Source organism: Oncorhynchus keta, chromosome 22 (assembly GCF_023373465.1).
Source record: "Oncorhynchus keta strain PuntledgeMale-10-30-2019 chromosome 22, Oket_V2, whole genome shotgun sequence".
Classification (NCBI taxonomy): Eukaryota; Metazoa; Chordata; class Actinopteri; order Salmoniformes; family Salmonidae; genus Oncorhynchus; species Oncorhynchus keta.
The window spans coordinates 8,485,403-8,510,976 of record NC_068442.1 but is presented as its reverse complement, the minus strand read 5'-3'; the positions used below and the strand labels follow the sequence as shown (position 1 = coordinate 8,510,976).

The 25,574-nt window shown below is 41.2% G+C and overlaps 2 protein-coding genes across 20 annotated transcripts in view; both read left to right on the top strand.

Annotated features, from left to right (window-relative positions):
• Window positions 1–19,277: 19,277 nt before the first annotated feature.
• LOC127910561 (uncharacterized) lies at window positions 19,278–21,946 on the top strand. The gene is made up of 3 exons (XM_052474614.1): window positions 19,278–20,226; window positions 20,429–21,544; window positions 21,726–21,946. The coding sequence occupies exons 2-3, from the start codon at window positions 20,431–20,433 to the stop codon at window positions 21,944–21,946; spliced, it is 1,335 nt and encodes a 444-aa protein (XP_052330574.1). The 5' UTR covers window positions 19,278–20,226; window positions 20,429–20,430.
• An 894-nt stretch (window positions 21,947–22,840) lies between these two features.
• LOC118400733 (uncharacterized) overlaps window positions 22,841–25,574 on the top strand; it is a 126,585-nt gene continuing 123,851 nt past the window's right edge. For 3 of the 19 annotated variants that reach the window (XR_008075330.1, XR_008075311.1, XR_008075310.1), the window contains exon 1: window positions 22,894–23,572. Coding sequence is in view for 1 of the 19 variants with exons in the window: in XM_052474733.1 (XP_052330693.1) it covers window positions 23,563–23,572; window positions 24,745–24,833; window positions 25,039–25,168 (229 nt within the window). In the remaining 18 variants the exon portion in view is untranslated. The other 16 variants (XR_008075316.1, XR_008075318.1, XR_008075323.1 and 13 more) reach the window with 14 other exon arrangements.

Below are 25,574 nucleotides of genomic sequence, written 5' to 3'. Positions count from 1 at the left end.
TCTCACCTCGGCATTCAGACAGTGCTCTTTCTCTTTCATACTGTATGTGCCTGCAAATGCATCTAGATATTCATTATCGTACAGTGTGTGTGTGTGTGTGTGTGTGTGTGTGTGTGTGTGTGTGTGTGTGTGTGTGTGTGTGTGTGTGTGTGTGTGTGTGTGTGTGTGTGTGTGTGTGTGTGTGTGTGTGTGTGTGTGTGTGTGTGTGTGTGTGTGTGTGTGTGTGTGTGTGTGTGTGTGAGTGCGTGCGTGGTTAGGTTTGAAGCTTCTCTAACCTGCTCTGTGTTGTTGGCCTCTGGAAACACCTCTGGTTTTCAGCGCTGTGATAGATTCTGGTGAGTGTAAACTGAGACCGCACAGCTGATTAACCCCTTCACTACCGGCCAGGGGAATTGAGATGTATGCAAATGTTTCCAAATTTATGCAAATACTTGCACCATGATGTGAAACGGTGAAAGAAAGAAGGCCATGTTTCAGTTATGGTGACGCACGATCACATGTAGCCTAACTAACCTAACCTTCCTGAGAGTATGATGGAAAGTGTTCATATGTAACCCAACATCCTTCTATGCTTTGCTCTCTATCCCTCGCTCTTCTTTCTTGAACCAGTTCTAGAACAATTGATACAGACATACTTCTCTGCTTAGTCATAGCTTCTCATGCATGTTTGTAGAGAGGAACTGGGTACGATGCATGACTGATCTTACACTGCAATGTGAGTCTTTGCACTGGCTCCCCGTATAAATCTCTACAAAAATTTGGTAACATTTCTTAAACTTGAGTGATATCTTTATAATGCTAGTAAGCTTTGGGCTTTGATGGAGAGAATGCTCTTCTGAATGAACAACAATACATAAGTTGCCAAAAAGTACTTATTATGATGGACTGTGAAAAACCCAAGCGATCATCATCTATTAATGTACTGTGTGAGAGCAGATATGACATTTTCTGCCATTTAAATAGTTGAGGCTGTGTGTAAGTTTATAGATGGTGTTCAAGGTCCAAAGTGTTCAACCTCCTTTCTTACAGACCTTTAGTGCTCCCCTGTGGAATATCACGTGTCGTTACATGGGGATCAACATGTGTTTTTGAGGGTTGAAAAAACATGGATAATGTTAGAATAAAATTATGGTGAGGAAGTTTTATTCAAAAGACGAAGGATGAGACACGACGTGTCGTACAGTGTCAGGCTTCAGATCAAAAGAAAAACGATACAGTCACTGCCTCGTAGTCCAACCAACAGTATTTTAAACAGAGCACAGTTTGAAGGCTAAGCAAAAGTCATTCATATTTCACAAACGTAAGGCAACACTACATCTATTCTAAATAAAGGGGTGCTTTTTATTCGTATAAAAGGAATAATTTATATAAGCGTTGTCTTATGTGGCACTATCCAGGTCTTTCTTGCAAAAGTGGGTTCTTTTGGCAAGAGAGATCTGGTTACCACAGAACCCAGGAGTTATATTTCATCTGCAGCTGTCTGCTTCCCTTACATGTGCACGTTGAGACAGGGCCTCTTGACTCAAGCAAAGAGAACTTTGGCCAAATATTATGACAAACAAGCCTATTGGTCAGAAAATGTTGTTCAGCATTCTCGCATTTCATAAACACTGTGTTTGGATAGATCCTCATTTCCAATGCTGTAGTACATATAGTTCCACCTGAGAATTTGTCAGTGTTGCTATATATTGAAAATGTGAGGAATTTTGGCGCTATGGTGTGAGTCAGATGTGCCTCCTTCGGATTACTACAAACTTGAATCGGAAATTCACTTATATTAGTCCGGTCAGCACTTACCTCTTCTCTTTGGTCAACAAATCCAATGAAGAAATAAACATTCTACTAAAAGGGTATACTTCATAGCTCACAAGAAACCAACAACACACACCACAGATCATTTAACTGCAATAAAACTTTATAGAAACAGAATTCTTTGGAACATGGTGATGATAAATTAACATTTGCCTAACTAGAATAACAAGTGGATTAATATTAATCTCTAGTTGATACTGAGGGACATATTCTATCATCACACCAGCGTACTAGATACTCTGGATACTCCTAAGGGGTTGAAGCAGTCCATCATCAGGAAGAGAACACTGTTCGAGAAGCTCCACACCCCAGGGATGAAAGTACTTTGACAGCTTGTGGCTCCTGTTGGGTCTCATAGGAAAAGTCTGTTCCAACAGTACTTCCGACAGTAGCTGCTGCTGCTCATGCAGAACAGCCTGGATCGGTGGACACTGGATCATTTCTGTCACCTGCCCTTTGTGGTTTGGGGTTGAAAGGGCAGTGGAGGTACTAGGATGGCAGGCAGGGCAGACGCTGGGATGATGCTGGTTAGCCGCCCATAGGGCGGCTCAAAATTGGCCCAGTGTCGTCCGGGTTAGGGTTTGGCCGGGGTAGGTCGTCATTGTAAATAAGAATTTGTTCTTAACTAACTTCACAATTTAAATAAAGGTTAAAAATATGTGTGTGTGTGTGTGTGACCCCTTACAACTGGCTTTGCTCCATCTCTTCAGAAAGAGACTCTTCATCCACCTCCAAGATCGAGGGCAGTGATGGAGAGACACACACTGGGAAGAAAGGCCCAGACTTAAAGTTAACGTCCCAGTGAATGGGCTTCACTCTCTTCCTGCGCCCTCGTTGGCTATTCTCCCGCTCGTCCTTGGCACGGGAGGCGGGCATGTGCCCCCGCTTGATAGGAGGCTGTTCTGCCAGTGGGACCAAGGGGGTCAAGAGGTTATCAAAGGGGCACTTCTCGCCCGCTTGCACGGCTCTCCTATTGGTCAGTAAAGGGGAGTGGTCAGTGCGACCTGTGTGGCTGGGCGTAGGTCTGGTCAGGGGGTGACAGCCATCATCTCCACAGACTAAAGGTGGACCACAGAGGAACAACCTCTCAGTGCTACTGAAGGACAGGGGCTCAGAGGCTAATATGATTTGTTTGTCACCCAGTTGTTCCGGTAGCTGCTGGTCCAGCATAGCAGACTGGATCTGTAAGAGCTGGATCCTCTTCGACACACGCCGTGATCTGGAGTTGGCAGGCCGGGCTGGCACTGGGGTGGCAGGTGGGGCAGGCACTCGGCTGGAAGGAACCGGAGAAGCAGATGGAATAGGCACCAGAAGGTCAGGCACATGGCTGACCATTGGGGTAGGCAATGGGATGGCCATCTGGGCAGGTGAGGCTGACACTGCAATGGTTGGCAGCACAGGGAAAGAATTGGTGCTCTCCCTCCTACCCATAGAGTTTATAAGCTCTAAGGTCTGATTAGGGAACCTCAGAGTGCTGCCATCAGTATGTCTTGTTATCCTAGCTATCCCGGTCTTGGGTCGAGCCAGGCTTCTGCTGGCCTGGACCTCCGGCTGGAGGACATCCACAGGAGAACATGGCGGCTGCAAGAGGCTGCCGTCGGACAGAGACCGTCTGGCCTGAGCAGGAGGAGAGTGGGGCCTTTGGTCCTGGATGTTAGACCTCTGGAGAGGATTGGCCTGGATCCTGACCTCAGACTGGCTGCATGGAGTCCCAGATAAAGAAGCTACTGCCTTGGCTGCAGTGGAGCATATTTTGGGGCACCTAGGGATGCTTCCTGGTGTCTGTGGTCTGCTGGATTTAACCTCTGGCTCCTTGTGGCTGGAGGTCAATATGCTCCCTCCGGTTTTGGTTTTAACCGGACCCAGACGCTTGCTACCCATCTGTCCCTCCAGCTGCAGACGAGGCACCTCGAGGGTGTTTTTGTTACTTTGGGCATTGAGAGAGGTCACAGTGAGCATTGGGAGCCTGATGGGTGGAGTGGCCAATGGAAGCCTTCCCATGTCAGCCCTCTCTTTCGTCACATCCATGTTGTGGAAGTGGGATCGGCTATTCTTTCTCCCTGGTGGCATTGGCTGTAGGACAATATCACTGGCACACCGGACACTGAGGATGTCTGTCAGGCTGTTCTCAGAACTGTTCTGACTGGTCTCTTGTGTCCTAGTCCTGGACTTCCCTCTGTCTTTCATGGCTGTGAGAGTCACAGTGGAAGAGCAAACAACATGTTTGAGAATAAGAATATAGAATAAATTACATATATTACAATAGAATTTGATCAAAGTTGTTATTATAAACTAGTGTTTCTCCACTTTCAAAGGACATACCAATTCCTGCCAAAATGTTCACAAATTCTTTAAAATGAAAGATTCACAGACTAAGGCCTACCTTCAATTTGGACTTCCAGATCATTTGCACACGTAGGATTTGACTATTCAGTTTCAACAAAATATTATTGAAAACAGAAACACAAGACCACAATACCTACTTTAAAGAAATACTTTTTTTGTCACAAATCACAAAACATAACAGTTTTTCTTACAGTTATTGATCAAATAAAGTTATCATAAAATAAAAGTAGTGTATTTGAGATTATTAGGTCCTACCTCAGTTCAGGAAGAGCATCAATGACCTGGTCTATGGAATTTCTTATTTTAACAAAAGAATGCTTATGACATCATGTACATTATGACATAGTAGCCGTCCACATAATAAAAGTTTGTCAAAACCACTTGAATAGGCATGAAATGTCAAATTAAGTACAATAGGCCTAATTCAACAATTGAATAAGATAGTACAATAATCGTTTGACAGTAAATATTCAGTTTATTAGCTTTTATTTTCATTACAGTAGTGGTTTTGAATGTATTAAAATGAGAGTTCCGTAGAACTCGATCGCTCATTGAACATCTGTGTGGAACGTTCGCAGCTGACGCCACAGACGCCTTTGAAAAACATTCACGATTTTAGTTTCATATTCAATTTATCAGCATATATGCACGACAAATAAATTCCCAGTACTGAAATAAATCTGATAATCGCAATTATCTATTTATTATAGCATCCTCTTAGAACGAGAATCACTGTGCTGTCAATGTTTTTGATTATGTCCAAGTAGGAACATAGCTACAGGTATTTTGACTTCTATACTATAATAGTAGCAGTTGTGTGTGTTTTCCTGTCGTGCATTCGTTTTGAGTCAACGCTAAACCCACAATATTTTGGTTCCATTTGGTATTAGCACCGTCAATAGGGAAGTGACATGCCTGATGCCTAAATTGATGTTGTCAACCAAACACATTTCAATTTCACTTTTGAAATACAATAAATAGCCTGTTAATTTGTCGACAAAACAAGTTCATAAATGATATGTTGGCTTCACGTCTCCAACTCAACCAAAAATGAAATGTTAAAACCAATTTAAAGAATGGAATTAAGCCAGTGTCTTAGATTGAACTATCCAAGCAGTAAATATATCCTTTAAAATGTTGATACTTGGTTGCTTTGTCAACCAAACACAATTAAATTTTACTTTTGTAATACAGTAAATAGCCTAAAGTTAAGGCTCTCTTACAAACTAATGTAACAGTATTTATTCAACCTTAAAATAAGTAACAGATCCATGGCCACATTTTGAGGTTACTGTAACTATACATGTATTCATTCATATGTCAAGTTAATCATATAAAATGTGCATGTTCAAGATAGCATGCATACTATAGGTTGTGGAGATCTGTGGAGATATTCACAATTGCTGTAGTCAATGTAGAATCTCGAACGGCACTGATCACTTGCACCATGTCATCTCAACTTCAAACCAGGTCATTTGGTTTTGCTATTTGATGAAGCACAGTGTGGTTTAGTCGCCAGGGTTGTGGGTGTGATTCCCACGGGTGACCAGTTTGACCGTATGCTCAATGACTTTTTTACAATTTAACAATCATCAGAATATGATACAGATAATGCCCCATTATTCCTTCCACCTAAACAAAACACCATGCTACATGGGTGCACATCGTGCAAAACCCTTCCCTCCCCAACACAGGAACACCCCCCTTCCTCCCCTCTACTGATATTAGCTTCACTGATTAACAACAAAAAAAGAAACAGAATGACCTTCACATTCCATGCTAGAAAATAAATGATTCAACACAAAAACAAATAATAATAATAGATTAATGAAGAAAGTAGTAATGAGGCAGCTAAGGTGACGTCTCTAGAAACTACTGAAAGTCCCCCCAGACATCAGTAAATTCAAAGGGTTTATTACGTCAATTGTATGTTATTCTTTCAGATGGAATTATAGGAAGATAGTTATTTTAGCCACATCTGCTTGCTTGGCGGAGTGTCACTCTTCCATATAATAGCTGTGCATTTATTGGCTGCAATGACTGCCAATTGAATGAATCTGGTTTTGCTACAAATATTAACTGGTAGAACAGAATCATCTCCAAGAAGAATAAGGGAAGGATCTAGTGGTACCATCATATTAGTGACCTGTGATAAGATCTGAATAATGTCTTTCCAATAATTGCTTAGTTCAGGAAAGGACAAAAACATACATAACTGTTGTTCATAATGGGATATGTAGATAGGGTGAGTCGGTCAAGGATCGATTCAGACAAGGTGGTAAATTGTATGACAAGCGACAGTTTATTCAGAGTAAAGATATCTGGTACAGCGTATACGGGCTCGTTCATTCAGCTCACAAGGAACCAGCAGAAAGAAGCCCCGATAACAGAGTGCAAGCATGTTATGTACAGTACAGAAAGTAGGTTGAGTCTGGAAGTTCTGGTCTTCTGGTTGGTCACAGTTGAGGTGTTGTCTTCTTGGATTGGTCTTGTTGAGCCGTTCGTCATCCTTCTGAATCTCGTCGTGCCGTTCCCCGTCACACAATGTTCAGCTAAGAGGGAGATTATGTGTGTGTGCTTGTCTCTGCAAGTCAAGGCTGTGTGTCCTCCTCGCAATGTGTGGGTGCATGTGTTGTGCGCTCTTATCTGTGTGTCCTCGGCAGTTAGTGTGTGTATGTGTGTGTGCTGTGTGTGTGGGTGTGGGAGCTATCCTGTATGGGACCTAACATGTTTTACTGTGAAAATACGTTGTCTCAGTTATAGCAATGTAATAGCAGTAAGCTGGTCATTTGCATAAGAAATAGCACTTCCTTACACTGTGCACACTCCTGTTTTACACCTTGGGCAAAATGTTAAATATTTAGAAGTGATCTTGTACAGTCTCTCTGGTGTAAAGTAGACCCTATGTAAAATATTGAATTGCATCAACTTGTGCCTTGTGTTAAATGAAAGACGCTGAGCATTTAAAATGAGCTTTCCCCATTTCTAATCCTCAAATATGAGACCAAGGTCATCATGCCACTTCATGCAAGTTTTCAGAGTTTCATCATTCCCCAACAGAGCTTGAAGCCTTGAGTTCATGTAGGAAATGAAACCTTTTACCCCTTTCCTCTCCAGCCACAGTTGATCAGTTTTAGGTTTACTCATGGGCTGAATCCTACCTCCCTGCTGAGTGGCAATATAATGCCTAACCTGTAGGTACTTGAAGAAAAGAGTTTGAGGTAACTTAAAATGAGATGCCAGTTGTTGAAAGGATAGTAGTTCACCTTCTCTATAGAGATTACCAAATGTTTTAATTCCTTTGTTGAACCAAGAAAATGTAATACCATCTCTCAGGGCTTTGGGTAAGATGTGGTTATTATAGAAAGGTGTTTGTTCATATATAGATCTAAGCTCTTCTGTTTGTTTACAGACTTCAATCCATAGATTTAAAGTGTTTTTAATGAAAGGGTTGTTTATGAGACCTAGCAAAGCTTTAGGTGGGCTAATATAAGGTATAGATGCCAATGTAGCAGGGGTTAGACACTCCTCCTCTATCTATCTCCCAGAGGGTGAACTTGTTGTTGTATCTTGCCATATCCACACAGTTTATATATATATATTTTTTTAATTTTACCCCTTTTTCTCCCCAATTTCGTGGTATCCAATTGTTGTAGTAGCTACTATCTTGTCTCATCGCTACAACTCCCATACGGGCTCGGGAGAGACGAAGGTTGAAAGTCATGCGTCCTCCGATACACAACCCAACCAAGCCGCACTGCTTCTTAACACAGTGCGCATCCAACCCGGAAGCCAGCCGCACCAATGCGCCGGAGGAAACACCGTGCACCTGGCCACCTTGGCTAGCGCACACTGCGCCCAGCCCGCCACAGGAGTCGCTGGTGCGCGATGAGACAAGGACACCCCTACCGACCAAGCCCTCCCTAACTCGGGCGACGCTAGGCCAATTGTGCGTCGCCCCACGGACCTCCCGGTCGCGGCTGGTTACGACAGAGCCTGGGCGCGAACCCAGGGACTCTGATGGCTTAACCACTTAACCACTGCGACCACTGCAACCACTTAACCATTTTTACTCCCCAGGCTGCAGGAATAAGTTATAAGTCTCTTCTAGAGTAACTGTTATGGACAGGGGAGTAAAAATTAGTATTATTTAACCTTTTGGTTGTGAAATCTCCATAAGTCTACGAGTCCAAAGTGTTTCATTTCTGCTTTTAACATTTTAGCTTCTTGTGTGAGGTTGATACTATTAGAGGAAGATCTATCACTGGAAGGGTCCAGTACCAAGTTAAAATCCCCTGCCATTATTATCTCTGATGATGGGCACATTAACTTCAAAAAGATGTCTTTGGTAAAATGTAGGATCATCATGGTTAGGACCATACACAACCACAATGGTAAAGGGCTCAGTATTAATGAAACCTTGAATGATCACAAACCTTCCCCCTTTGTCTTTATTCTGAGATTGTATCTGAAAAGGGCAATGCTTATTAATGAGTATGGCCACCCCTCATGCCCGAGATTTGAAAGATGAATAATGCACTTGGCCCACCCACGCTCTTCAGTTTATCATGCTCAGCGTCAGTCAGGTGTGTCTCCTGAAGAGCTATATCAACCTTATGCTGCTTTAGATCATTCAGAATGCGTTTGCGCTTGACTGGGCATTTAGTACCCCTAATGTTAAGTGTCACAAAAGTATAGTTATTAGGTGCAGACATCTTTTTTTTTCAATTGAAAGTTTTATTAAGTTTTCTTGTTTTTCAATCAACCAACAAAACACATTCCACATTCACAGATGTGACAGGCTTTAAAAAAATTAAGTCAGAAAATAATAATACATTTGAAAAAATTAAAATACAATTAAAATGAATGATAAAGTCAAATAAAAGCATTTATTTTTCTTAATCTATATATTTTCCTTGGTACATATACATACATACATACATACATACATACGTACATACATACATACATACATACGTACATATGTACATACATACGCACATATACATACACCCACACACATACACACACGTACTCAAAAACTAAATTAAAATAAAAACACAAAAAAAAAACATAACACTTGCAGCAGCACTATCAAGGTTCTTATCAGCTATTTCTAGCATTCGCTGAGACGACGGGCCAATAATTTGTTTTTAGGTTTTACAGTACCTTACACAACATGTATCTCCAAAATACATGCATATAGGTTCCACTTTCAGAGGTACATCTTTCACAGTTAGGAGACATATCTGTTTTCATTCTACGGAGTGTCAAAGGAGTATAATAAAATTTGTACAAAAATTTGTAATTAGATTCTTTCATTTTTACACTTGTAGAGGAGCAGTATACCCTGTCGCAAACCTCCGCCCATAACTCACCACTGATAGTCAGACCAAGGTCCTTTTCCCAGATTATTTTCATAGGAGTAAAGGAGGAGCTCCCTTTCTCAGAAAGGAGTCTATAGATGTAAGATATTTTGCCTTTAATGGATTGTGCTGTGACAAGAAGGGTTTCAACTTCATTCAACTGAGTTCTAAACCTCCTCTTGGAGGTAAATGAGGAAATTACATGTCTAATTTGAAGATATTTTAAAAAATGTGATCTTGGCACATCGAATTCACTGCAGAGCTCTTGAAAGGATTTCAGTGTAGTGGTTTTCTGATGAAATAGGTCTGAAAAGGTCCTGATTCCTAGAGTATGCCAAAGATTAAAGTTGGCATCCCTCAGGGCTTTTGGCAAGTCTGGGTTGCCTACTATAGGCGAGTGAGAACATATTTGGGAGGAAATGCCCAGGTATTTCTTACAGTCCTCCACGCTAGTAGGGTGCTGTAAATCGCAAAGGTTTTGGCTATGTTGCCCACTTCACTAAAGTTGTTAATGAATATAATTGAGCTTAAGGGAAATGAACCACAGGATTGGGCTTCTATCTGAATCCACGTTGACTCTTGTCTGTTTGTGATCCATGTTAGCATGTTGCGGATTTGGGCAGACCAGTAGTACAATTGAAGGGAGGGAAGGGCAAGACCACCTTTAGATTCAGGTTTTGAGAAAGTGGAAAACTTGATCCTAGGTTTTTTTATTGCCCCATATAAATTTGGTGATGCTTTGGTTAGTTGTTTTGAAGAAGGAAACTGGGAGATAGCATGGGAGCATCTGAAATAAGTAGTTCAGTCTAGGGAGGACGTTCATACGGATTACATGAATTCTTCCTACTAAGCTAATTGGGAGGGAGATCCAGGTTTGGAGATCGTTCTTGATTCGATCCAGGAGTGGAAGATAATTTTCCTTAAAAAGGCTATTCAGATCTGGTGTTATGAAGATCCCGAGGTATTGAAACCCCTGTGTTTTCCATTGGAAAGGACAAAGTGTCTTCATAGAGCTGGTGAGTGTAATATTGAGAGGGCAGACAGTGGATTTGTTAAAATTGATCTTATAACCTGAAAACTTGCCATACTGAGCAATTGTGTCTAAAATGAGAGGGAGGGATTTCTCAGGGTTGCATATGTAGAGCAAGACATCATCCGCGTAAAGCGAAATCTTGTGCTGCAGGCCGCCTGCAGAAACACCCATAATACTTGGATTGCTCCTTATCAGCTCTGCCAGAGGCTCCGCCCCAACAAGTAGAGCAGCGGGGACAGCGAGCACCCTTGTCTTGTGCCCCGTTCCAGAGGGAATCTGTCAGAGTTCAGTCCATTAGTAGTCACCATGTCATTTGGATGAGAGTATAGTGATTTGATCCATTTAATAAAATTTGGGCCCATATTGAACTTTCTAAGACTGAAAACAGAAAGCTCCACTCCATCCTGTCAAACGCCTTCTCAGCATCCAGTGAAGCCAGCAGGACAGGGGTCTTTTGTGCGTTTACTTGATCAATAATATCAAAAAGACGGCGAATGTTATCAGAAGAGTATCTGTCTGTAATAAATCCAGTTTGGTCCACTTTTATTATTTTGGGAAGAAGAGTGTTTAGTCTTTTGGCGAGCAATTTGGTTATAATTATTTTATTGTCGAAATCCAACAAGCTTATGGGCCGGAAGGACGAGCAGGATAGGGGGTCCTTGTCCTTTTTTAGCAACACTGTAATGCGAGCTGTGTGCATTGAGTCTGGGAGAACTCCGTTTTTGCAAAAACCCTCCAGCATTGGCATGAAGCTTTGTAGAACTCTCTGGGGAATCCATCTGGGCCTGGGGACTTATTAGGTGGCATGGAGGTAATTGCCTCCAGGATCTCCTCAGGAGTGAAGGGGGAGTTGAGATCTTCCTGGTCGGTCTCTGATAGTTTAGGTAGCGAGATTCCCTCTAAGAAAGAGTGGAGTTCTGCCTCTGTGTGTTTTCTCTCAGAGGTATATAGTTTGCAGTAAAAATCATGAAAAGTTAAATTGATCTTTTTGGGGTCATATGTGACCTCGTCCTCTGCTGTTCGGATAGCCATGATTGTACGCTCTGACTGCTCCTTTTTTAATTGGTAAGCAAGCAATCTACTGGGCCTATTGCTATACTCATGGTATTTCTGTTTAGTAAAGAAAAAAAAGTTATCTCCCGAGTGTAGTCCAAATTCAGTTTGGCTTTGGCTGCTTTAAGATGACTCCAGGAGGTGCTGTCTAGGGATTGTTTATGTATTTTTCACAGCATTCCAGCTCCCTCTCAAGATCTAGCCTGTGTGCTTCCATTGCTTTTTCTTAGAGGAAGCGGGGACTTGAGATGATTTGTCTAGGGTTGGGTTAAGGGTACAATTAAAATCTCTGGCCACCACGCCAAAGGAGACACAATGCTCATTGAACAGGGTTATAATTTTTGACATGAAGGCAGGAGTATCTGTGTTAGGGCGTATATGTTTAATATAGTAATTGGTTGACCATATAGTGATCATGTTATCACAATAAATCTCCCCTCCGGATCAGATATGTTTTTGTCTATTATGAATGGAACATTTTTATGGATAAGTATGGCTGTGCCTCTACTGTTTGATTTGAAAGATGACAAATACACCTGTCCAACCAAAGTTCTGCGAAGTTTGGCATGTTCAGCATCACAGAGGTGTGTCTCTTGTGATAGCGCAATGTCTGCTTTTTCCTTTTTAGAGCACATAGTATCTTTTTTTTCGTTTTATTGCATGCCCTAGACCATGGCAGTTCCATGTCAATAGATTTAAGGTACTAGTCATCGTCATCGAGCAGTAATCGAACTTTAGTGCAAGTCATCGCTGGGTAAAAGTGGATAGTAATTACAGCTGCGTTCACATAAAAGGAAAATAAATGGTGTACATAAAATAATAATCTCTGAACACCCCAGCTGAGTTCCCAAACAACTCGACACATCCCGTTGGATCTATTATCCCCCCGCTCAGTCTCAATTCTGTGTTCCGAATAAAACAAAAACCGGGAAGAGTTAGCAACGCACAACGTCTCCCTCTCCCCACCAAAGAAATGCCTCATCCTCTCCACCCCGCATTGAGTAAATAACACAGTTGCTCTCGTCCAGACCACAGTAAAAGAGGGGAGAAAAATAAAATCAATAGCCCAGCCTACATATACCTCCCCCAAGGGACATAGGGAACCCCAGGTAATAATAGCAACAACAAAAAAACAGGGAAATAAAAGTAGGCTGAAACATTAGTAGGCCTAGGTTAGGCTATACAGCCCATCCCTCTCAGTTAAAGGAAAATAAATATAAATTGGACGGCTATAATGACATTTAGGGGGTGGGTCTCTGGATATCGGCTATATGTCGTCTTACCTCCTTTAGTAATGGCATTAATCGCATTTAGTCATTGGTCTGTTTCTCATTGGCCAGGATTGTCTTTCAAAAAACGTTTTGCCTCTTCGGGAGTTTTGAAGTGTCGCAAGGCTCCTTGGTGAAGAATCCTGAGCTCGTTTGGGTATTTGAATCCCCTGAAGATGCCTCGGTCAATGGAGTATTTCTTCACTTTGTCAAATTCTCTGTGCTTTCGGCGTATTCCAGCTGACAGGTCCTGGTGTAAAGCGAGTTTGGCGTTTCCCACTGTGATGGTGTTGTTTTTCGCCGCCTGTAGGACTCGTTCCTTGTCGGTGAATCTCAGGAAACGTATGGTGATTGGGCGCGGTGGTTGTCTGGCTGCTGGTGGGGGCCTCAGTGCTCGGTGAGCTCTCTCGAGTTCTATGGGCCTGTCGGTGGACATGTGGAGACACTCGGGAAGTTAGTCTTGCAGGTAGCGGATCAGTGGCGTGTTTCCCTCTTCTTTTTCGCCCAGATTGAATAGAACACAATTATTCCTTCGCCCCCTGTTTTCCAGGTCCTCTGTTTTCTCTTCCAGATGCTCGATTTTCTTTTTAGCATATGCTATTGTTTCCATGGCATCTGTCAATAAGTTTTCCATGGATAGGATTCGCCCCTCTGCCTCGTCCAGGCGCCCCGCGTTTATGGTTCTTGTTGTTGATGTCAGGCAAAGCGTTTTCCAGGATTGTCACCTTGCCCCCTACCGCACTGAGCTGAGAGTTAATGGCATCTAATTTGGTGTTTAGTTCTGTACGTTGGGATCTCAACTCAGAAAGGATGTCTTCGACAGAGTGCGAGGTTGGCATTCGTTGTGCCTCGTGGGGGAGCGGGTTCTCTTGCTCCTGGCTAATGGCGCTAGTTTTATCTGAAGCTAGCTTCTTCTTGGAGGCTTTTTCCGTCGCTAATACTCGAGTCCGGGTAAAAATGTCACCCGTAGTGTCGCCTTTTGTAGCCGCCATGACCTTTTCTTACTAAAGCTAAATGAGTGTGAATTTGGAGTGGAGGTAAGATTAGGAATTGGAAACTCCTTGTGCGGAGCTCTTAGTTCATGCGGCCATCACGTGATCCCCCCATGCAGACATCTTTAAAGAAAATAAGAAATAGGGAAAAGGAAAGAAACAAAATTGCACTGAGTGTTTACAACTTGTACAAAATAAAATTATGAAAGTTTAAAGTAGTAAACATCTCTTGAGCTAATTAATACCCTGATCCTAACACAAACCCACCCAACCCCCTCCCCAACTGAGGGAGTGAAAGAATCCATATCCTTAGATGCTAGTCTTTAAACTAGATGTACCTACTATGCATAGCATCACTCTAATTAGGTAAATTCTAAATTATATGTATATGGAATTAGAAGTACATTGACTGTTCCTTGTAGCATAAAAATATTGTTAGTCAAGTAACAAAATACAATTTTGTTACAACAATAATGACCGGACTATTTAGCCCCACTTGAGCATGTCTCAACAACAACAAGGTCAGGGAAAAAAGACATCAAGCTGTGATGTATAAATGAAAACCTTTAACAGACGATAACAATAATCTCTCATAAAATAGGGACAAGTAGTTAAACAATCACCATCCTCCTGAGTTCACTGTCCCCCCCAAAATATTATATATATATATACACACACACATATGCACATACACAAGTGTAAAGCTGTCAGCTAGTTGGCAAATAGGCGGCCAGCGAGTAACTTATCCCTGTCTCAGTATCAGTAACGCTAGCATATATCTCTATCAATAAACAAGCCAACAAACATAATAGTAGCTCAAATTCCCTGAAGTAATATAAACATAGTTAGGCTTGAAACCCAGTCAAAAGCCACCTAACTATTTAACCAAACCCGACTGGACCTCTCTGCATAAATTAAAGTATACAGAAAAATTGTAACTACCTGGCATAGTGTGGACGTATAGTAGCTAAAGCTACAACCTTGTAAACTTAGCGAGCTGGCTAAGTAGCACAGCCAACATTAGCTAACATCCAACTTTACCTCGCTAGTCATTATCGCACTAGCCATCTAGCTGCCATCCAGCCAGTCGATCATATGAGTAATTTCGTTGTTTCATCATGTGCTAACAGTTCACTATCCACTGTATCCATGTTCAAAAGACAGTTCCTCGGGATGTAGTAGACAAGTCAGGAAGTTCTTTCCTCATGTATGTTTCAGCCATATTCACAGAGTCAAATATGCGCTAACCATTCTTGGTTTCGATCCACAAAGTCGCTGGGTAGCTCAGGCCGTATGCCAAGCCAGCCTGACGTAGAAGTCTCTTCAGTGGGGAGAAAGCCATCCTCCTCTTGTGTAGTGTGGGAGAAAGATCTGGAAAGATCATGATTCTGGCATCTCCATACTTGAGCTCTCCCTTTGCTCGGGCAGCAGAGAGGATGCGAGCCTTGTTCTGGTAGTGTAGAATTGTAATGACAAATGCCCTGGGTGCAACCTGGCCAGGCAGCCGCCTCCGTAGGGTGCGATGGGCCCTCTCGATCTCCAGTGGATGCGCGGGAGAGGGTAGATCCAGAATTTTGGGAATCCATTCCTGTAGAAAGCAGATCACGTCTCTTCCCTCCACGGCCTCTGGGAAACCTTGAAGTCTCAAATTCGATCGCCTTTGGACATTTTTGTAATAATCCAATTTCTCCTCGAGTTTAGAGATGGCATCTTCTCACTTCTTGTATTTTTGGTCCACTTCCTCGTGGATGTCCAGGATGGCAGCCTGGTGGTCAGCTTTGTCACTAGTCCCTTTGTGACTATCAGGTCTTCGTGGAGTTTATCGACCAGTACATCAATTTTGCTGAGGTGTTCAGAAAGTGTCTCTTGGATTTTTGTTATACCCTCATCCATCTCCATTCTGAACCATGCTGGTGCTTCTTACGAGCTAGTATCTGCCGAATCCGAAGAAGGGCTGTCAGAGAGGGGCATTGTTCCATGCCTTGTCTGACGCTTTGACATATTGGGCATCTTTTAATTTGGCGATACAATAGATGTTTTAACTTCCAACTCACTATTGACAAACAGGTAAACCGTGTCAAATGCCTTAAAAAGGTTTGAAAGTTTGAGGACGCTACGCAGACACGTCTTGTTAGAGCTTAGCCGTTTCCGGAAGTCTCAAATGTCATACTTGAGTAAAAGTAAAGTTACCTTAGTAGAAAATTATTCAAATAAAAGTGAAAGTCAGCCAATAAAATACTACCTGAGTAAAAGTCTAAAAGTATTTGGTTTTAAATATAGTGGAAGTGATTAGCGAGTACACCAGATCAGAGGCAGTAGGGATGACCAGGGATGTTCTCTTGATAAGTGTGGGAATTGGACCATTTTCTGTCCTGCTAAGCATTCAACATGTAATGAGTACTTTTGGGTGTCAGGGAAATGTATGGAGTAAAAAGTACATTATATTCTTTAGGAATGTTGTTAAGTAAGTGTAAAATATGTCAAAAACATAAATAATAAAGTACAGATACAATACTTTATATCAAAATAAAGAAAGTCGCACACTCCATATATAAAATCCCATATGTGTGTTATTTACAGTGGTGTAAAGTTTTTAAGCAGATTAAAAAACATGAGCTGGTGCACACCCAGCAAAATGTGTTTGTGTGGGGAAATAAACGATAAACTATCAAAATAAAGTCGCTCACTCCGCAGTGAAAGTTTCTAAAATCATCCTAGGGAAGAGATACATAGATGATGTCTTTGTGCTCTGGGAAGGAAGTCAGCAGGAACTAAATGAATTCCAAACTCTACCAAACGAAAGCTCTGAATACCTCAAAATCACCATGCAGACTGATGAGAGAAAAATACATTACCTGGACTTATGGATCATCAAATAGAATGATGCAGTACACACAGACTTATATACAAAGCCCACAGACCGCAATACCTTGCTATGTGTAAATAGTATGCATCCCCTTCCCCTCAAGAATGGTCTACCATACAGTCAGTTATGCAGGATTAAACAAATCTGTGACCACCAGACAGATTTTGACAGCAATGCAAAAAAATTGCCAGATCAATTCAAAATGAGAGGCTACAAGGACAAAACTCTTGATGCTGCAATGATGAAAATATCTCAAAAACCAAGAGAGGAATTACTTAACTCAACCAAGGAAGAAAAACAACGCAACCATCTTTTGCACTAAATACACCAAGGGTTCGGAGAAAATTAAAGCAATCCTGAAAAAGGACTGGCATATTCTGCAATCAGACAAAAAAAATAATTGTGCACCTTCAAGGAATCCCGCTGGTGGTCTATAAGCGTGGTCACAATATTGGAGATAGCTTGGTGAGATCTGACATGCCCCCTGAGCTCACTCAGACACTCTTGACACCTATCCCAAATGGGAATACAAATGTGGATCATGCGCACAGTGCAATAGCATTATAAAAACATCCTTCTTCAGACACCCACATACAGGTTGAAACATCCCTGTTAGGGGTAATCATCTCATGCAAGACCACGGGAGTAATCTATCTCATCATCTGTTCATGTGGAAAAGCCGACAAAGGGAGCCTTACAGGATATCCTCTCTAAAAACATTGACCCCTAGTGGTCTGAATATTGACTTTGATCTCAGGCCCTTCTTATGAACAATTCCTTCTTTTATGAACAAGTCTTATAAATTGATATAATCTTTCTACAGCTTACTAGTGTACACCTTATGTTCCCCCTGTTGATGATGCTCATTATAGATTAAGGTTGAACCAAAAGATTACATGTTACAAATATGAAATGAAATACGAAACAAATAAATATGTGAAATTGAATTAAACAATAATGTATGTGGATACTAATATGATGTACTATATTCAATGATGTCTCTATACGATAACAATAGCCTAATATAGTTAATATGCCATAAGGGATTGTTTTTTAAAAACATTTTCACTAATTAATTCGAATTAACTTAATCATTATGGCACTATGCATAAACCTGGTTCAATTTCATGACATTTTGTTTTTAAATTCACTAATTCATTCTAATTAACTTAATCATTATGGCACTAATTGCACTGTTTGTCTACTAAGGGGTGGGGGGAGAGAAGGATTATAACCTGGTTCAAGTTTTCATAACATGACCCTGAAGAAGGCACAGTGATGCAAAAACATTGGTAAATACCCAATACATTACTGGGAGTTTATATATGGAGTGTGCAACTTTCTTTATTTTTTGATTTTTATATAAAGTATTTAAGTAAAAATACTTTAAAGTACTGAATCTGTACTTTATTATTTATGTTTTTGACATATTTTACTTTTACTTAACATTTCTAAAGAATATGATGTACTTTTTTACTCCATATATTTTCCCTAACACCCAAAAGTACTCATTACATTTTGAATGCTTAGCAGGACCGAAAATGGTCCAATTCCCACACTTATCAAGAGAACATCCCTGGTCATCCCTACTGCCTCTGGTCTGGCGGACTCACAAATCACTAAACACAAATTTTGTTTTTAAATGATGTCTGGGTATGACTCTGGCTGATCTGATTTGCTTAATTTAAGGAATTTTAAATTCATACTTTTACTTTTGATACTTAAGTATATTTTAGCAACTACATTTACTTTTGATACTGAAGTATGTTTAAAACCAAATACTTTTAGACTTTTACTCAGGTAGTATTTTATTGGCTCTTTCACTTTTATTTGAGTCATTTTCTACTAAGGTAACTTTACTTTTACTCAAGTATGACAATTGAGTACTTTTTCCATCACTGGTTATTTACATTTGAGTCATTTAGCATACGGTCACACTGGTCACCCGTGGGAATCGCACCCACAACCCTGGCGACTAAACCACACTGTGCTTCATCAAATAGCCAAACCAAATTACTTGGTTTGAAGTTGAGAATACATTAAAAGTACATGGTGCAAGTCATCAATGTCGTTTGAAATTCTACAATTCAATTGTGAATATCTCCACAGATCCGCCACAACCTACAGTAGGCATGCTGTCTTGAACATGCACGCTTTGTATGATGAACATTACATAGGAATAAATGTATAGTTACAGTACATTTAAATTTAAGTAAGCAGACGCTCTTATCCAGAGCGAAGTAGCCTCAAAATGTGGCCATAGATCTGTTACTTATTTTAATGTTGAATAAATACTGTTACATTAGTTTGTAAGATGGTTATTTATTGTATTACAAAAGTAATATTGAATTGTGATTAGTTGACAACGCTTCCAAATTTCAACATTTTAAAGGATATATTTACTGCTTGGATACTTCAATCTAAGACACTGGCTTAATTCCATTCTTTCACTTTCATTTTTGGTTGAGTTGGAGACCTGAAGCATATAATTTATGAACTTTTTTGTCGACAAATTAACAGGCTATTTATTGTATTTCTAAAGTGAAATTGAAATGTGTTTGGTTGACAACATCAATTTAGGCATCAGGCATGTCACTTCCCCCATTGGCTGACGGTGCTAATACCGAATGGGACCAACATATTGTGGGTTTAGCGTTGACTCAAAACGAATGCACGACAAGAAAACACACACAACTACTACTATTATAGTATAGAAGTCAAAATACCTGTAGCTATGTTCCTACTTGGACATAATCAAAAACATTGACACCACAGTGATTCTCATTCTAAGAGGATGCTCTAATAAATAGATAATTGCGATTATCAGATTTATTTGAGTACTGGGAATTTATTTGTTGTGCATATATGCTGATAAATTGAATATGAAACTAAAATCGTGAATTTCTTTCAAAGGTGTCTGTGGCGTCAGCTGTGAACGTTCCACACAGGTGTTCAATGAGAGATCGAGTTCTACTAAACTCACCAGGCCTACTCTCATTTTAATTCATTCAAAACCACTACTGTAATGAAAATAAAAGACAATAAACTGAATAATTACTGTCAAAGTATTGTTTTTATTCAATTGTTGAATTAGGCCTATTGTATTTAATTTGACATTTCATGCCTATTCAAGTGGTTTTAACAAACTTTTATGATGTGGATGGCTGCTATGTCATAATGTACATGATGTCATAATGAAGCATTCTCTTGTTAAAATAGACATTTCATAGACAGGTCATTGATGCTCTTCCATATCTGAGGTAGGACCTATAATTTAATGAAATCATCTCAAATACACTACTTTTATCTTATGACAACTTTATTTGATCAATAACTGTAAGAAAAACTGTTATGTTTTGTGATTTGTGACAAAAAAAGTATTTTTTTAAACTAGGTATTGTGGTCTTGTGTTTCTGTTTTCAAGAATATATTGTTCAAACTGTAAAGTCAAATCCTACGTGTGCAAATTTTCTGGAAGTCCAAATTGAAGGTAGGCCTTAGTCTGTAAATCTGAACATTTTGGCAGGAATTGGAATGTCCTTTGAAAGTGGAAAAACACTAGTTTATTATTATATTATTATATTTATTATTATTAATAACAACTTTGATCAAATTCTATTGTAATATATGTAATTTATTCTATATTCTTATTCTCAAACATGTTGTTTGCTCCTCCACTGTGACTCTCACAGCCATGAAAGACAGAGGGAAGTCCAGGACTAGGACACAAGAGACCAGTCAGAACAGTTCTGAGAACAGCCTGACAGACATCCTCAGTGTCCGGTGTGCCAGTGATATTGTCCTACAGCCAATGCCGCCAGGGAGAAAGAATAGCCGATCCCACTTCCACAACATGGATGTGACGAAAGAGAGGGCTGACATGGGAAGGCTTCCAATGGCCACTCCACCCATCAAGCTCCCAATGCTCACTGTGACCTCTCTCATTGTCCAAATGAACAAAAACACCCTCAAGGTGCCTCGCACGCCTCGTCTGCAGCTGGAGGGACAGATGGGTAGCAAGCGTCTGGGTCCGGTTAAAACCAAAACCGGAGGGAGCACATTTACCTCCAGCCACGAGAAGGAGCCAGATGTTAAATCCAGCAGACCACAGACATCAGGAAGCATCCCTCGGAGGCCCAATTTATGCTCCACTGCAGCCAAGGCAGTAGCTTCTTTATCTGGGACTCCATGCAGCCAGTCTGAGGTCAGGATCCAGGCCAATCCTCTCCAGAGGTCTAACATCCAGGACCAAAGGCCCCACTCTCCTCCTGCTCAGGCCAGACGGTCTCTGTCCGACGGCAGCCTCTTGCAGCCGCCATGTTCTCCTGTGGATGTCCTCCAGCCGGAGGTCCAGGCCAGCAGAAGCCTGGCTCGACCCAAGACCGGGATAGCTAGGATAACAAGACATACTGATGGCAGCACTCTGAGGTTCCCTAACCAGACCTTAGATCTTATAAACTCCATGGATGGGAGGGAGAGCACCAATTTCTTCCATGTGCTGCCAACCATTGCAGTGTCAGCCTCCCCTGCCCAGATGGCCATCCCATTGCCTACCACAATGGTCAGCAATGTGCCTGACCTTCTGGTGCCTACTCCATCTGCTTCTCCGGTTCCTTCCAGCCAAGTGCCTGCCCCACCTGCCTCCCCAGTGCCAGCCCGCCTGCCAACTCCAGATCACGGCGTGTGTCGAAGAGGATCCAGCTCTTACAGATCCGGTCTGCTATGCTGGACCAGCAGCTACCGGAACAACTGGGTGACAAACAAATCATATTACCCTCTGAGCCCCTGTCCTTCAGTAGCACTGAGAGGTTGTTCCTCTGTGGTCCAACTTTAGTCTGTGGAGATGATGGCTGTCACCCCTGACCAGACCTACGCCCAGCCACACAGGTCGCACTGACCACTCCCCTTTACTGACCAATAGGAGAGCCGTGCAGGCGGGTGAGAAGTGCCCCTTTGATACCCTCTTGACCCCCTTGGTCCCACTGGCAGAACAGCCTCCTATCAAGCGGTGGCACATGCCCGCCTCCCGTGCCAAGGCCGAGCGGGAGAATAGCCAACGAGGGCGCAGGAAGAGAGTGAAGCCCATTCACTGGGACGTTAACTTTAAGTCTGGGCCTTTCTTCCCAGTGTGTGTCTCTCCATCACTGCCCTCGATCTTGGAGGTGGATGAAGAGTCTCTTTCTGAAGAGATGGAGCAAAGACAGTTGTAAGGGGTCGCACACACACACACCTTAACCTTTATTTAAATTGTGAAGTTAGTGAAGAACAAATTCTTGTGAGCCGCCCTATGGGACCAGTGCCTTATACCGCTGCGCCAATCAGGAGCCCTATTGAGACCTCATGGCCTCCCATGAACCAGAGAGTCAGCATCATCCCAGCATCTGCCACCCCAGTACCTCCACTGCCCTTTCAACCCCAAACCACAAAGGGCAGGTGACAGAAATGATCCAGTGCCCACCGATCCAGGCTGTTGTGCATGAGCAGCAGCAGCTACTGTCGGAAGTCTGTTGGAACAGACTTTTCCTATGAGACCCAACAGGAGCCACAAGCTGTCAAAGTACTTTCATCCCTGGGGTGTGGAGCTTCTCGAACAGTGTTCTCTTCCTGAAGATGGACTGCTTCAACCCCTTAGGAGTATCCAGAGTATCTAGTACACTGGTGTGATGATAGAATATGTCCTCAGTATCAACTAGAGATTAATATTAATCTACTTGTTATTCTAGTTAGGCAAATGTTAATTTATCATCACCATGTTCCAAAGAATTCTGTTTCTATAAAGTTTTATTGCAGTTGAAAATGATCTATGGTGTGTGTTGTTGGTTTCTTGTGAGCTATGAAGTATACCCTTTTAGTAGAATGTTTATTTCTTCATTGGATTTGTTGATTTGTTGACCAAGGAGAAGAGGTAAGTGCTGAGCGGACTAATATAAGTGAAGTTCCGATTCAAATTTGTATTAATCTGAAGGTGGCACATCTGACTCACAATTTAGTGTCATAATTCTTCACGTTTTCAGTGTATAGCAACACTGACAAATTCTAAGGTGGAACTATATGTACTACAACATTGGAAATGAGGATCTATCTAAACACAGTGGTTATGAAATGCGAGAATGCTGAACAACATTTTCTGACCAATAGGCTTGTTTGTCATAATATTTGGCCAAAGGTTTCTTTGCTTGAGTCAAGAGGCCCTGTCTCAACTTGCACATGTAAGGGAAGCAGACAGCTGCAGATTTAATATAACTGCTGGGTTACGGTTCTCATATTTTTAATCAAAACTGAACCCTACACAAATTGAAACCGAAACAGTTCTGTGTGGAAAACACAGACATAGAAAACAATCACTGATAACCAAAATGCGGAAAACAGGCAACCGAAGTATGATTCTCAACGATCGATCGACAGCTGCGTCTGATTGAGAACCATACCAGGCCAAACACAGAAATACAACATAGAAAAAAGATCATAGACTACCCACCCCAACTCACGCCCCGACCAAACTAACACAAAGACATAATAAAGGAACTAAGGTCTGAACTTGACAGTGACAGTAATAATATTGCACACATATTCAGAAATCTGCAAGTTTTTATACTACTATATTGCACCGTTACCAACATGATATTTTTTTTTAAATCAATTAATTTCCCTGTAATCTGCTGAGATTGTGCACGTTTTCAGGCTTTGAAGGGAGTTTTCACTGGATTTATTAGAAATGTGAAATTGACCTGGCAAGCCTGTCTCTGCCTGAGCATGATCACAACAAAAGTAGCTGTGCAGCACGTTTTTTAAAGGAAGAGGAGGATGGTTGCAGACGTTCGCATTCATGCAAGAAGGTAAGCTATTTACTAAACTGTTAATCAATATGTTAACTAAAATTGTATGTGGTGTATTGGCGAGCAATCCATGTTCCCTTTGTCTTTATTTGTAATTAATGTTAGCTCATGTATGTATGTCTTTCGGTGGAATCCAACATGCATTGACAATGTCCGAAAGCCGCATTGTATCAGATATACTTCATCATGAGATTGAAATTGGTAGGCTCATCCAAACAATTCATTAACGTGCAATTGTTACTTTGCATGTTTTTACCTTATATTTATTTACTGCTTGCTAATGATTAGCGTGCTAGCTAGTGGTTAGCGTGCTAGCTAACGGTTAGCGTGCTAGTTTAGCATAATTGGTCAGAATGTATTTGATTCAGAATACATGTTTGTGGTTAACCCAATGTTACATGCATTGGAAAATAATATTGCCAGTGTAACTTGAATTGGTTTACAAGCTAGCTAGAAAAGCCAGTTCCTTTTCATCTGTTTTGTCAAGTCATAAGCATGCATGTGTGCTGAAATATTTAAATAAATCGCCTAATTTAATTATTTTATTTACGTTTTGGCAGTTTTTTTTATCACCCTTCTTACCCAAAGAGAAATAAGTTGCTAGTTAGTTTGGCTTGCACTCAAAAGAGTGAAACACCACAACAGGAATAAGGCTTGTGTAAAGTGTAAAATTTGGTAGGACTGCCAATTCACATGCCTTCCTTTAGCCATATCACTCATACTGTTTCTCGTTTGGTCCATCCATAAAAGCAGATGTGCTTTAGTTGCATCCAGGAACTTGTATAATGTGCTTATGTTATGCTTATACTTGCTTTTTTTTACCTTGAAAGTGGTCTTAAAAAAAGGAATTTGTAATAGATGTTTGTGGGACCTCATTCAGTCAATGATAACAGTCATTGGTGTCCCCAGCCCATCCCCTTTGTTGTGTGCCGAGCAATCTTGTCATTCTTTTAGAATCTTGTCTTTCTTTACGAAGGCACTGCAGAGGCTAAGAAAACATATGGAAACTCTAAAAGAAACATAATTCAACGTGTAGGCCAGATTTGAAAAGGAAATAATAAATCCCGAAGCTCAGGTTTGTCAGTTGTTTAGAATGAGGATACTGGGGATTGTGTAATCATATTCAATTGCCTAAGTGGCACATGACTAATTTAATATTATTGTATCCTTAGATGTCATACACCGAGGCTGCCAGTACCTCTGGATCGATTGTCCATGTGTTGATGATGCACAACCGTTGGTCAGAACTGACAGTGTTTACGTAGTTAGTGTCATTCAACACCAGCACATCGTTCTTGTGAATCTGCTTTGTAAATCAAAGACAGGCAAGTCTGCACTTTCATCCCATATTCATTGTATTGTAACAAAATGTGAAGTAGAGGAGCACAGAGCCATAACTAATCAAAAAGTCCAAATACTTTGTGTTATCTCTCTAGTTATCTAAGATGCTTTTTTCTGCAATACAGTTGACCAAAGCTATGCTTGGATACAAGACTGATGACTCGATATCTAGTATTGAGAATAGTGAAGATGGTTATGTCCCAGGGCCATCAGGATCATCAGAGGAAGGCAGTTTCTATGAAGAAAATCTGACTGGTATGCCTATACCTATACCTCTGATATGTCAGTGCATTTTCACTCTGTAGTCAAATGACATGTTATTGGTCACATGTACATGGTTAGCAGATGTTTATACGAGTGTAGCGAAATGCTTGTGCTTCTATTTCTGATTGTGCAGTAATATCTAACAAGTAATCTAACAATTTCAACAACTACCTTATCTCTTCAACCGATCGCTGCTCACAGCTGCCCGCCCCGCCCAGCATCACTACTCTGGATGGTTCTGACTTAGAAAATGTGGACAACTACAAATACCTAGGTGTCTATTTAGACAGTAAATTCTCCTTCCAGACTCACATTAAGCATCTCCAATCCAAAATTAAATCTAGAATCAGCTTCCTATTTCGCAGCAAAGCATCCATCACTCATGCTGCCAAACGTA

Bases quoted from the DNA above. Each gene is read 5' to 3' on its own strand.
- LOC127910561 (XM_052474614.1), top strand. From the start codon at position 20,431: ATGAAAGACAGAGGGAAGTCCAGGACTAGGACACAAGAGACCAGTCAG. The intron at 21,545-21,725 runs GTTGTTCCTCTG...TCCCACTGGCAG, and splicing joins TCCTTCAGTAGCACTGAGAG to AACAGCCTCCTATCAAGCGG.